A 13,675-nucleotide genomic window follows, 5' to 3' on the forward strand; every position below is an offset into this window, starting at 1 on the left:
TGAATATTGTTATACGTATTCCAATGTTCTGAGTAATCTAATCTTTTTCATTCAGAGAAGGGAAAGCATATTCAGTAGGGAGCATGGTTACTTAATTGAAAACAGTTCCGATTCGCATGCTGTAGGCAGGGCATCTGGATACTACACCAGGCAATCATGATCTCAACAATGACACCAAGCAAAGCAATAATACTGAGCTTTGTTATTGAATGTTTTAGCATTTTTTACTTTGGTCATGCAAGACCAATACAAAAAGTCCCAAACGTAATTCTTATATCTGTGGATGGACTGCGCTTTGATTACCTACAAAGCATCCGTAGCGATCAGCTTCCTAATTTTTCATATTTCAAAAAACATGGCTCATCTGTGAAGTATGTCAAAAATGTTTTTCCATCAGTTACATATCCAAATCACATGTCGATTATCAGTGGTTTATATCCAGAGAGCCATGGAGTAGTTCATAATGTTTTTGCAGATGAATTTCTAAATGATACATTCCATTATGACTATTTTTTCCAAAACTTTGACTCCCGCTGGTTTGACAATGGTGAAGAAGTGATCTATGTGACAAACAAGAAAGGAAGTGGTACCAGAGATACTGGATCAGCTCTATGGCCAGCTGGATTGACAATAATCAAAGGGATCCAACCAAGAACTATAGGAAGAGCATTTTCTGGAAATATGTCATTGTCTTACAGACAAAGAGTAGACTACATAATAGATTGGTTTACAGATGAAAAAAGACCTGTGAATCTTGGTTTGTTATATTTTGATGAGCCAGATGAAGCTGGACATAAATTTGGAGCAGAGAGTCCAGAGATCACAAAAGCACTTGAGAGAGTTGATACTGCACTTGGGTATTTGATAAAGAGACTAAATGAGACCGATTTATTAAGTAATACTAATATTATTCTGACAGGAGATCATGGGATGATTTCAACTGACAAAGGATTAGTTAATATTGATACTTGCATTGACAGTAATTGGTACACCTCAAATCGTGATCATGATACTGTGCTTTTTATATATCCAAAGGAAGGCAAGTGTTTTAGGAATAAAATATTTTCATTCCTCGGCTAAATGCTCTAGCAAACTTTTCTTTATACAATACCGGCATGTGTATTAGCTGTTTTTCTTCTATAATTATATTGTTAGGATATTTAACTTCTTAAAATCTTCAACAAACTTGGCACATTTTTGTGGATAAAGGGGGATTCATTTTAAAGAAAATTAAGCATATTGACCCCTTCATTGGAGATGCATGAAAACATGGGTACAGTTTTTGAATTGTATTAATAATGGTGGGTCTGGAATGATTGGGTTTCAAATTTTACATGGAATACAAAGGATATGTCTTTAAAGACTCTTCTGAAGAATTATAAAGCCCTTGGCTTTATGGAGGACCAAATTAATTAAGGGATCCAAAGTTAAAAACTCTCAATAGGAATAACTGATTCCTATGAATTTTATGTCAGACTGGCCTCAGACCTTTGTATTGATACAAAACTTGATAGAGGAAGTTGTCTTATAAGGAGAGGGCAAGGCAGCAGTTGGCATGCTTTTTCTTAGTTAAGTCACTTGTATTCCTATGCATGTATTTTGTTTATCTACAGGATTTCATGCTAAGATTTTGGATGGTGTACGGAGTTGCAGTAATATCTATGTATACACAAAAGAAAGTGAACAGTTGAAAAATATGCATCTTCAAAAGAATTACAGAGTACCTCCTATAGTCCTGGAAGCCAAGGCTGGATATATTATGGTTACAGATCGAACCCGTAAAGATTACAGTCCAAGTAAGTATTGAACAGCATTTATGTATTCAAAACTTGAAAAATCATTAATAGAAATGCAGAACCTATTGAAAGAAAATGTCTTATTGATAATTATTTGGAGTTCAGATGATGAGGAGTTATTAGTAAATGATATATGTTAAATTTGACCCATGTTTAAGAATTCTCAATTTTTTTTTTTGAAATGCTGTTTTAGAGGGTGGCCATGGGTATGATCCTGAGAAAGTCCAGGAAATGCGACCATTCTTTGTGGCATCAGGTCCTTCATTCAAATCCAACTTTACGCATATCCATCCTATTGATATCGTTGATATATATCCCTTGATGTGTGAAATACTGAAGGTGAAACCAGCACCAAACAACGGATCACTGCAAGAAATCAAGGAGCTTCTGATCTCACCTCCAGCTGGGAAACCTGCCAATTTTAAAGAGAAACTATTTGAAACAACCGGAATAACATGTAAGACCTACTTTCTGTAGCTTTAAAAATTGATAGTTGTAATATGTGGTAAAAAATAAATATTTACTAGTTATAGGAGCAGAATGTAATTTTGAACAAAGAGAGTTTTTTTTTTTTTAATTTTTAAATTTTAATTTGGTAAAGTAGACTGTGACATTATAATGGAATATATGATAAAGTGAATGTTGGTTATACATGTATATGAAAGCCACTGTGTGGGATCTCAAAGTGCATTAAGCATACATGTAGTTCTTCTTTAATAGATGGAATGACATAGTTGTATTCTATAAAATGCATGTAGATTTAATTTTACATGAATGTGTTTTTGCATTGAATTCAAGAAATTAATTTAATTCAAGCAGTGAAACTCCACAGAGAGTCATTATATATATGTACCCTCACTGTACTTACCAAAATGACCTGCACTGATTCAATCTGCATGTAAAAGTTTTCATAATTAAGAACTAACTTGAATGATGTTGGTGTTTTTCTGAGCTTACTGCACTATTCAGTTTTACTTGCAGACATATTCTATTTCAGTTTTTGTGATAATTGTACTTTCTTCGTTGGTGGGAGGCATCTACTGCATTGGAGCCATTCGCCAGAGTCGCATCACGGCCAGAAAAAGAAGAATTTTTGGGAGAGTTACCTCCTCTCTCCGGGATTTTCCAGCGGCCAAAGCTTTGCTACAATCAGATGAAGAGGAAGGCAGCGATGATTTATAAAACAAAATAAAGTTGAAGTTGGTTGTGAGAATTGAACATTTTTGCTCGCCAAACTTGTACATTGAAATTGGATTGAAAGTCTATGTGTGATGTAATTGATATGTTATATCTTTATTTCGCTAGCATTATCTCCTAAAAACATTAGACATTCATATTGACATTGCATCTGGGTGTGGCTGTTGTGAGATCATTGTTTGTTAATTTTATTATTTTTTTTTTAAATAGGATCTATGTATAAATTTTACTTCTCTCTGTGTTATATCCAGTAATAATTTATTATATACATTGTTTGTGACAATATCTCTAACACTTTTGAACTTTTATTGGGTAGATGGCAAAAAAGTTTTGGATTAATTTTTTAAGCTTTGTTATTATGGGTGCAAACTGTGTTATGTGAACATTTATAGCTATTTCATTACACATATAGCTGCTTCATTACATTTATAGCAACTTCATTTCATTTATATAGCTACTTCATTATATTTTTTCTATTTGTCTGCAGTATTTACTGTACTTCCTTCAAATGATTGCACAGACCCCCCCCCCCCTCCATGCTTCATACATTTAGTAGGGCTGAGAGGATATATCGAGAAATCGATAATATCGATTCAATGTGAGGATGACACGCATATCGATACGTATGAAGAAATATCGAAATATCGCAAACAATTCTGACTTACGTTTTTCTTTGTTTACTTCACATTTTGGGTTAAATATATAAATATGAATATGCTAAATATTAATATAAATATTAAATACATAATAATTAACACCACTTGTGTAAAATTATTTTCTTTTACAACAGGTACAACTACTTTAAATAAATTATTCTTATATGTGAAGAAATGTTTTGTTCATTTCAATACAAAAAAGACATTTTCTAACCAATTCAACATATTGTGATACATATCGTATCGTTGCTCAAATATCGTGATACATATCAATTTAGAAAAAGTTGTATCATCCCAGCCCTAACATTTAGGTCCTGATTAATTTAAATTTAATGTAATGTCTTCAGCTGAACTTGGTTTAAATGCAGAAGTTCTCAATTTATACAAAGCCACAGGGATATTATTCTGGAATTCCAGAGTATATACATGTACATGATTTAAGAGAAATGAAATGCTGTGTAGATATTTCTTTTTTAATTATTTGTAATGGTTGTCTGTTTTTTTTTATTTTAGTTGTTAGATGATTTGATTATTCTTTTACAATGTTTTATGTTTTAATGTGCAATATGATATGAGAATATGTGTGAAGAACATGTAGATATTTATCAAATCCTGGCATTATAATGTACTGTATGTAAAAAAAGATTACCAGTTTAACTGTTTTGCAAGAAACATTAAACATTCCAACTTAATTTTAAGTGTATATCCTTACACATGTAACCTGTATTGTACTGTATGTGCACAACAATGGAAGGTAGAAGTACTTCTATTTGCTTTCAACCTGTATTTCCTGGATGATTGACAGGTTGAAGTTTTTAGAGCAGGTCCATTCCCAAGTAACTATAAGCCCTATACCTAGACCAAACTTGCATGGAAGATGCATATAGGGATACAAACAACCAGACTTGCTAAAGATGCTGGATCTGACCTACATTTTTTTGGATGAGTGGACTTGTTCAAGTAACTATTAATAATAACTACTAATAAGCCTTACATGGATGACTCATCAAGGGATACGCATCAGATGCTGCATCTGACCAAAATTTTCAGAAAGATTGAACATAGTAAAAGGTTTTGGAGCAGGTCCATTTCCAAACACATGTATAACTATAAGCCCTACCTGGACCAAACTTGCATGGATGTTGATTCTATAGGTGCACACTACCAGTAAATTCATTGGGTGTTAGAACTTGCCTTTCTTTCAGATAACATTTATTTAGGCGAGCTTTGTAAAGTTTGTTTACATGTTTTATTCTAGTAGTAATTCAAATGATCCTCAAGTGCCTATGAATTAAGATGGAAAAAAATGTGTATAGGTGATATCACTTCTAATAAGTGATATAACAATGGATTCATATTGAATATTTGATATCACCAATTCCAGTAAGTGATATATCTATTCCAAAAAAGATGATATTGTCTGTTCAAAAAGATTATCATTACCTATTCATATGAAATACAGTCAAATCTCATTATCTCAAACTCCATGGGACCAAGAAAAAAACTTCGAGATAGCCAAGGATTTGAGATATCGAAGGTAAAATACTTATAAATAATAAGTAGTGAGGACTTCCAAATTACCAAGACATATCCATGGTATTGGAGATAATTATGGGTGTTTGAGATACAAAAGTTCAACAGTACATAATCCGTGATATTACCTAGATTTGAATTGGTGATATCATGAAATAGCACCTAATATTTATGAACCCTTTGAAAACGTATGAGCATTTTGTCTTTTTGAGTCAAGAACACAGGACTCCACAACATGCATGCATCACAAGTTTTAAATTAAGAAAACAAAGTTTAAAATATTTTCAACCATGGTCACAAAGTCAATAAGAATTTAAAAAGAAATCATTTTGACAACCCATTGCCTGAATCCTTTCAATTGTCATAAGAAACCCACAATTTAATTCTTAAGAATTATTTAGACTATCACTAAAATTCCTCACTTTTGATATCAATATTATTTATTAGTTGCTAGAGTTTAAATCTACTATCAAATGTCAAATCGACAAGTAGATACACTGTCTGGTGCCTATTTTGATCGGGATCGGTATTTAGAATATTTTGTATGACAACAAACAAGCATGGCTGATAATTTAGAAGATGAGTGGTGGGAAACTGGTAATCGTGCTCAAAATGACGGTAAGTTTTCGGATGTCCATGTCATTTTTATATTGCCCAACGGTTACAAGGTCAATTTTTAATAATTTATAAATAGAATTTTCGAAAACTACAGTGAACAAGCACTTACCATGCTAACATGCAAATAGTCAGATATATAGTATCTGAGTATGTGTCAGAATTGTATGACAGTTTCTGTATATTATTAGTAGTTCACAGTTGTATTTCTCAGATTCAGAAGAAAAAAGTTCAGATGAAGAAGAGAAGAATGCAGTTGAAGACCACAGGAAGAGGCCACTTGAGCATGATGGAGTTGACCAGGGGGCTGGAACTAAAAAGAAACAAAAACGCAAAAGAAAGGTGTATGTTTATTGTATATGTAATGTATAATTATATATTTACATTTGCAAATATTTCCCTTAGATGAACCTATTGAAGAGAAAACATGTTCAATTCTGTATGAACTTATTAGAGGGTCAGAGGTCATAGCATGACCGAATCACACGCCGAGATGATATTTTGCCTACATATTTCTGTCACAGTGAAAGTGGTTTCGGAACTTCCAGCTTGTTAGCAATGACAAAGATAATTAAAACATAATTATGGATATTTTTTCAATCAACAGATGTTTGTTTGATCTTCCTTTGGTGTGAAGAATATGGTTTGAATATTAATTAAAATTGTGCTTACCTTTCAAACCAAAATTCATTTGAAGGTATGTAAAATGAAACAGACGATACCAGCACTTTTCCGTTCAGGATTCACAGGATTTTATTATATGACCAACCAAGTTCATTTCCCAATGAACTTTTTAACATTGTTGTTTATTTCTTAATTAAACTTTTAAGGACATATGCAATGTAGTTTGAACTTTACTGTCTTTTTCCCTGGAGTTTTAGAGTTCCAATTGTTAAAGGAACTGTGTGCTACATTTTAATGTCTATATATGCTGCTGTACACTTCTTCTAAAACAAGTTTGGATAAATAAAACATATAGAATATATGTTTAGTAATGTTTGTATATTTTTATGCCCCCGTATTGAAGATTCGGGGGTATATAGTTTTTGCACTGTCCATCTGTCTGTCTGTCTGTTTGTCCGCTAAAACTTTAACATGCCCCATACCCTCTGATTGGTTGGAGCTATGACTTTCATATTTCACATGTGTATTCCTTGTGACAAGACCTTTCTTTGGGTACCACCATATTTGACCTTTAGACCTTGACCTTGGAGTTTGACCCAGTTTTGCAAAATTTTACCGAACATTATCCTTTGCCATAACTTTTGAACAATTGGTTCTAGGGCTTTCATACTTCACGTGTGTAATCCTTGTGACAAGACCTTTCTTTGGATACCAACAACTTTGACCTTTTGACCTTGAACAAGGAGTTTGACCTACTTTTGAAAAACTTGAACCTTGGCCATAACTTTTGAACAATTGGTGCTAGGGCTTTCTTACTTCACGTGTGTAATCCTTGTGACAAGACCTTCCTTTGGATACCAACAACTTTGACCCTTTGACCTTGACCTTGGAGTTTGACCTACTTTTGGAAAATTTTAACCTTGGCCATAACTTTTGAACGGTTGGTGCTAGGGCTTTCATACTTCACATATGTAATCCTTATGACAAGGCCTTGCTTTGGATACCAACAACTTTGACCCTTTGACCTTGACCTTGGAGTTTGACCTACTTTGGAAAATTTTAACCTTGGCCATAACTTTTGAACGATTGGTGGTAGGGCTTTCATACTTCACATATGTAATCCTTATGACAAGGCCTTCCTTTGGATACCAACAACTTTGACTTTGGAGTTTGACCTACTTTTGGAAAACTTTAACTATGGCCGTAACTTTTGAACAATTGGTGTTTCGGCTTTCATATTTCACCTGTGTATTTCTTGGAAGAAGGCCTTTCCTTGGGCACCATTAATTTTGACCATTTGACCTTGATGTTTGACATACTTTTGAAAAAAATTTTAACCTTTTCCATATCTATTCAATGGTTGCTGCTAGGGCTTTCATATTTCACAGGTATTCCTCGAGACAAAACCTTTCTTTGGGTACCAACATATTTGATTTGCATTTGAGAAAGTTTAACCTTGCTATAAGTTGCCATACGGGGGCAACAGTGTTTCACAAACACATCGTGTTCTTTTAATTATACAAGAATTTTCATCAATTGATATCTTTTCAAAACCCCTGGTAATACATGCTGACTTTTTGTCTATGAACATCTGATGGCACTATAATCTTAAATTAAGAATATCTTGAAAAATTATCAGTAGGTAAGGTATGTTGCATATGTCCTTAACTGCAGCAGAATTAATCTGATTATTCTAAACAATCCTACTCTGATGTGCCATGGATATTCCTTTTGTTTTATTCTCAAGAGCAGAATATTCTGATCATGCAAAGTCTGTCCAGTTTTCCCCCCTTTCTTGAGGGTGATTCTTATTAAGATAAAAGTCATGTAATATGAAGATGAGCACTCAGCCTTAGTGTTTTGATTTTCGATTTTATAGCAATTATCTTATTTCCATAGATAATCTTTTTTTTTCAATAATCAATAATTGGTATATATTATTAACAATTGAGTATTCTGTGGATTTCATCACTCCAGTTTGATTTTTTAATGTAATAAAACATCCTTAAAACTTACTAAACTACAAGTAATGACAATGATCAGAACCTAGAAAAACTTAATTATCACCTAGAAAACAAAAAGCCTAAATTTGAGAACTTATTTCACAGTCAAAAAATAAAAAAGTTGGGCCCCAACAAACAATCTTGATCTCATGAATGCATATTGCAAACTGAAACAGAAAATACTATGAAATAAAGACAATAAAAAATGAATTCTCATACTTTAAATCTAGTTAGTTTTGGATGCATGTAAAAAAGAAAACTTGATTATTGTAGTAAAAAGGAACATTACAAACATGAGCTGATCAGGATGATATTTTGTTATTCTGCTATTCTTTGTTATTGATATGATTTATTGCTGATGTGTTACACTTACATAAAGTGTAATAAACCAGAGTCAATCAACATACATGTAAATTTAAATTTGAGAGGTAATTTATTTTTTTCTTTCTGTATAAATTATAGAAATGGATTACAAGTAAGGCCTTTCCAATTACATGTAATCAATTATTCAAGCATGTATAAGCACTGTATCACTGTAGACTCATGTGATGGGAAAAAAAGGAAGAGAATTCTAGTTTAGGAGTCAAAAGACTCAAAAATTATACATGTATGTTATGTTTTTCTAACTATACAGAAGATTACTACAGAATTAAAGGAGAAGGGAAAGTCCTCCAGAGCCAAGCCTGCTGATGTAATTGACCTACTTTCTAAACATTTTGAGGGAAAACTGTCTCCTGTGGAGTGGGATGAATTAAAGCTTGATCCAGGTGTGTGGTTTTTACCTAATCTAAGGTCAAGATGGAGTTATGTTACTTTCCTTTCTCAGCAATCCAGCTAAAGTTTTAAAAGGAGGTTCATTCCCAAGTAACTCTAAGCCCTACCTGGACCAAACTTGCATGGATGATGCATTTAGGGATGTATTCTACCAAACATGCTCTGCATACTGCATTTAGCCTAGCTGCAATAATGTAGCCCTCTCCGATTTTTTTAAATCTGATATTAAAAAAAAAAAAAAAAAATCGGAGAGGGCTACATTATTGCAGCTACATTTAGCCTAATTTTTTGGATGACAGAACAGATTTAAGCTTATAGAACGGTTCCATTTTCAAGTAACTATAAGCCCTACCCTGACCAAACAAGTATATGAATGAAGTTGTATATCTCTAAGAATATACACTACTACACTTGCTTTAGATGCTGCATCTGACATTAATATTCCAAATGAATCACCAGGTCAAAGTTTTTTCACGGGTTCATTCCCAAATAACTACTAGTATGAGCACTACCCTGACTGAACTTCCATGGATGCTTCTTGGAATGCACATTTTCAGATTTGCTTTGAATACTCCATCTGAATGACATGTATCTTTTCCAGATGAGTGACCAAGAAAAATGTTTTGGACCAGGTCCATCTTAAAAGTAATTCCTTATCTAACCAAACTTGAATGAATGTTGCATCTAGGGCTGGAACATCACCAGACTATTTTCAGATGTTGCAACTGATCTGTTTTTTCTTTATAAGGGGTCAGGTTTAAGTTTTTGAGTAAGTCTATTCCCAAGCAAATTAACAAACTTGTATGGATGATGCATTAAGAGGTGCAAATGCATATTAAGACACTTTAATGACAAACTTACACGTAACTAATGGATCTTAGTGAACATATCTGTTACCGTTCTATGTATTATTTATAAATAATTTAATTTTGTTTGTATTCTAGCCTCTGATTGGTTAATATCCAAAAAGGAACACAAATTTTTTCTGTATAACCTGGTTTGGTATGGGGACCCCCCCCCCTGACAACCAGCTGAATCATCTGTACATGTATCCATACAATCCTCTCATTTCCAGTCCTCAAGATTCATGGAAAATTCCAGATTTAATAAATGTACCTTTAACTTCAAACAATAATTAATTCTATCTTACCACATGTAAACAAACAACAAGGCTGCTAGGCCTATGTATCAGTTTTTACCTCCCCTAGCTTCCCATCACTTCCGTTACTTCCGTTACTACAGTTGTATTATTGAGCGGCAAATTTGAACTTATAAAAAGCAACGAAATTTTACACCCATAGTTATTTAATGATTTTAAAATTAAATTATAATGAATGACTCTAATTCTTGGCCAAATTATTCAAGTATAACCTGGTTTGGGTCAGTTTACGCTGATTTATAATCCGCTTCGTGGATTATAAAGCATAAACTGACCCAAACCAGGTTATACTCGAATAATTTGGCCAAGAATTAGAGTCATTCCTAAAATAACATTCATTGTGAGCTTTGTAATCTTTTATTATGTTTATTAAATTTATCTGACACATCTAGATTTTTACTTTTGTACTCAATGGACAGCTACAGTACTGTACATTTGCATATTAGGGGAATGTTTAAGGAGAAATTTTGAATTGGATGCAGAAAAGTAATTTTATGAAAAAAATGTTTACCAGTAAAGCAGTAGTTTTTGGAAGCATTCATTATTCTTCATACACTGTATTTCATACACAAGTTACTCGAGAACTATAATTAATATTGCTATATTGGTGTTTTCTTGTTGTAGATGGTGATTTTTATGTCAGCAGTGAATCAGACCACACCCCTAGCTCCTATCTCAGAACTATATTACCTAAATGGAAGAAGCTGGTCAAGTCTAGTGACCTAAAACCTGGCTCTCCATTGGTTCTCATTATAACATCCTCTGCCATCCGAGCAGTTCAGCTCAACAGGTACACAACATTCAAATTATCATAGCGTCCTCTGCCATCCGAGCAGTTCAACTTAACAGGTACAAACCTTCAGATTGTTTGATTGTTTACAGCCAATTGATTAGATAGTAAAAGGTAAATGTATGAAAGAACATTCTAACAAAATATTGAGAGTTAGAGGGTAATTCTTTTAAAGTAAATAAATGTAATGTCAAAAAAAAAAATATTTAAATTTTTGTGGAAAAGACTTGAAAGTGTACTTCCTGGAGTTCAGCATTAATATTTGATTACTGCCTTTTGTAGTAACCTTATTTTCATGTTTTCTCATTCAAAGAAGATTTGCACAAGACTTGAAATAGTAAAAAAAAATTATTTAAATTTAACTATTTCTGGCCATTCTTTGTGAAGCACTGGTTTCACATATAAATGTTTGAAGATACTTGCAGTTCTTTTTTTTTCTTCTTATATTGGTTGCATATGAATTCATGTACTATAGTTTGTTGGATTAATATTTCAGCACAATCATTTATAGTGTGCGAATTTCTGAACAATGCCAAAATATGAATTTACAAGAATATAATTGAATTCATGGAAATATTCATAGCTTTTATTCATGATTTTGCCAATTCATGACTTGTACTTTTGTGCTAAATGGTGATACATGTACACTGCATGATAAGTTTGAAATTCCTTTTTTGTAGGGATATAACAGATTTCAAAACAGAAGAGTGCAAATGTGCAAAACTGTTCGCAAAACACTTCAAAGTAAGACATGTTTCTGACAAAATATTTTTTACAATGTACTCATGATATTGCTCCAAGGATATATCATCAGACTCCTAAAGTATTTAAGGAGCTTATGGGGATAACTTCCATTTTATGATATCCCCTACAAAGAAAGTTTTGAGGGATACATGGGAATTATTTTTTCTGGCCTACCATGCAATCATGTCATAGTCCCAGCATATCTTTAAGGCAAATACATTCCCCATAAAAAGAGTAACCTGATAAAATTGGCAAATGCATTCCCAAGAAAAAGAGCAACCTGATAAAATGAATATTAATTGTAGTACACCACTGTCTGTATTATGACTAGAAACATTAAAACATAGAATATTGTAGATATGTACATAATCTTGTTCATTGCAGATAGAGGAACAACAAAAGTACCTCTCCAAGAATATCTGTCACATAGGACTGGGTACCCCAAACAGAATCTGCAGCCTCATCAAAAATGGTAAGTCTTAGACTCAGTATTTCTCCTAAATGTCACCATAATCACTTACATTAAAGGAGAAACATAGTTTGCATACCTCTGGTAAACGGGATTTTATCTGAAATGATAATTTTCTAAGAAAAGGTGGAGATGAAATAAAATTCAAGCAAATTTAAGACTTATCATCAATTTCATAAATAAAACAAAGTAATTTATCAATGTTAGAGTTATCTCTCTTTAGCAGAGGTCCATTCCACCTTAAGATCAGCTAAAACTTGCATACTCTAAGAGAGTATAGTGTTGGACTGGAATTCTTTGGGGTTTTTTTATCTTCCAGGTTCGTTACACTTAGTGGAATGAGTGTAGTTTTGGAAGAGAATTCTTTATGTTTTTGTTATCTTTCAGGTTCGTTACATTTAGACAGTGTAAAGAGTGTAGTGTTGGACTGGAACTGGAGAGATAAGAAATTCAAACGAATGGCAGACATTATAGATCTCCGTAAAGACTTGGTGGTGTTATTGCAGACTTATATTATTCCACATATCCATGCCAACAAATGTAAAATAGGCATCCTCTGATTAAACTCACTATTCTTTTAATACATGTACATGTATGTTTGTTTTACTTGCATGAACAACTGCAACTTGAAATTTTTATGTTATAAAAGAACATTTCTGACAGATGATCATTTTTCAAGTACTGTATATCCAATTGCAAATATTACCTCCATTCAGGAATTTCTCGGTTTACAGTACACCACTTGTTATTGAGAAGGCATTGCATTTTGCTTTAATGATTTTTTACCAGTATGTTGAGTTTTATTTCAGTATTTTATTACCTCCAAATATGCCCTATTCAAAGCTGTAGATTATTCAGCCAATGTACTTTTACAAATACTAGTTCTATGTTAAAATTACAGTAATATACTCAATTTATACCCCCCCCCCCTAAAATAGAGTTTGGGGGTATATAGAAATCACCTTGTTCATCTAGCTGTCTGTCCGTGCAATTGTGTCTGGTATATAACTTTGTAATGGAGAATCAATGAAAGCTCATACTTGGTACAAAGATTGCTTAAAACCTGAGGATGTGTCTTGACTTTGACTCAAGGTCATTTCAGGAACTTCAAGGTCACTGTCAGAAAAAGTATATAATTCGTTTCTGGTTAAACCTCCTATTGGAGATGGAAGTTCATGCCTCAAACAAAGATTGCTTATTACCTAAAGATATGCCATGACCTTGATCCAGGGTCATTTGCTCAAGTTCAAGGTCATTTTTATAAAAAAAAAAGGTTTATTTCTTGTTCTGACTCTATCTTGTTTTGGATAACGTT

The 13,675-nt window shown here is 33.0% G+C and overlaps 2 protein-coding genes across 2 annotated transcripts; both read left to right on the plus strand.

Moving 5' to 3' along the window:
* The first annotated feature begins 8 nt into the window (after positions 1–8).
* On the plus strand, positions 9–3,828 carry LOC133186065 (ectonucleotide pyrophosphatase/phosphodiesterase family member 5-like). Its single transcript, XM_061321346.1, has 4 exons — positions 9–1,039; positions 1,614–1,796; positions 1,990–2,253; positions 2,794–3,828. The coding sequence occupies exons 1-4, from the start codon at positions 157–159 to the stop codon at positions 2,976–2,978; spliced, it is 1,515 nt and encodes a 504-aa protein (XP_061177330.1). The 5' UTR covers positions 9–156; the 3' UTR covers positions 2,979–3,828.
* A 1,914-nt stretch (positions 3,829–5,742) lies between these two features.
* LOC133186066 (protein CMSS1-like) lies at positions 5,743–13,025 on the plus strand. Its single transcript, XM_061321347.1, has 7 exons — positions 5,743–5,800; positions 6,012–6,139; positions 9,059–9,191; positions 10,982–11,147; positions 11,828–11,891; positions 12,276–12,363; positions 12,748–13,025. The coding sequence occupies exons 1-7, from the start codon at positions 5,743–5,745 to the stop codon at positions 12,918–12,920; spliced, it is 810 nt and encodes a 269-aa protein (XP_061177331.1). The 3' UTR covers positions 12,921–13,025.
* Positions 13,026–13,675: the final 650 nt, after the last annotated feature.

This window comes from Saccostrea echinata, unplaced genomic scaffold (assembly GCF_033153115.1).
Source record: "Saccostrea echinata isolate AGI-Se365-2 ecotype Australia unplaced genomic scaffold, CSIRO_AGI_Sech_v1 ptg000012l, whole genome shotgun sequence".
NCBI lineage: Eukaryota > Metazoa > Mollusca > Bivalvia > Ostreida > Ostreidae > Saccostrea > Saccostrea echinata.

Excerpts from the sequence above, each read along its gene's own strand:
- LOC133186066 (XM_061321347.1), top strand. The coding sequence starts at position 5,743 with ATGGCTGATAATTTAGAAGATGAGTGGTGGGAAACTGGTAATCGTGCT. Across the intron at positions 11,892-12,275 it reads TGTTCGCAAAACACTTCAAA|ATAGAGGAACAACAAAAGTA; the intron begins GTAAGACATGTT and ends TGTTCATTGCAG. Across the intron at positions 12,364-12,747 it reads CTGCAGCCTCATCAAAAATG|GTTCGTTACATTTAGACAGT; the intron begins GTAAGTCTTAGA and ends GTTATCTTTCAG.
- LOC133186065 (XM_061321346.1), top strand. The coding sequence starts at position 157 with ATGATCTCAACAATGACACCAAGCAAAGCAATAATACTGAGCTTTGTT. Across the intron at positions 1,040-1,613 it reads TTTTATATATCCAAAGGAAG|GATTTCATGCTAAGATTTTG; the intron begins GCAAGTGTTTTA and ends GTTTATCTACAG. Across the intron at positions 2,254-2,793 it reads TGAAACAACCGGAATAACAT|TTTTTGTGATAATTGTACTT; the intron begins GTAAGACCTACT and ends ATTCTATTTCAG.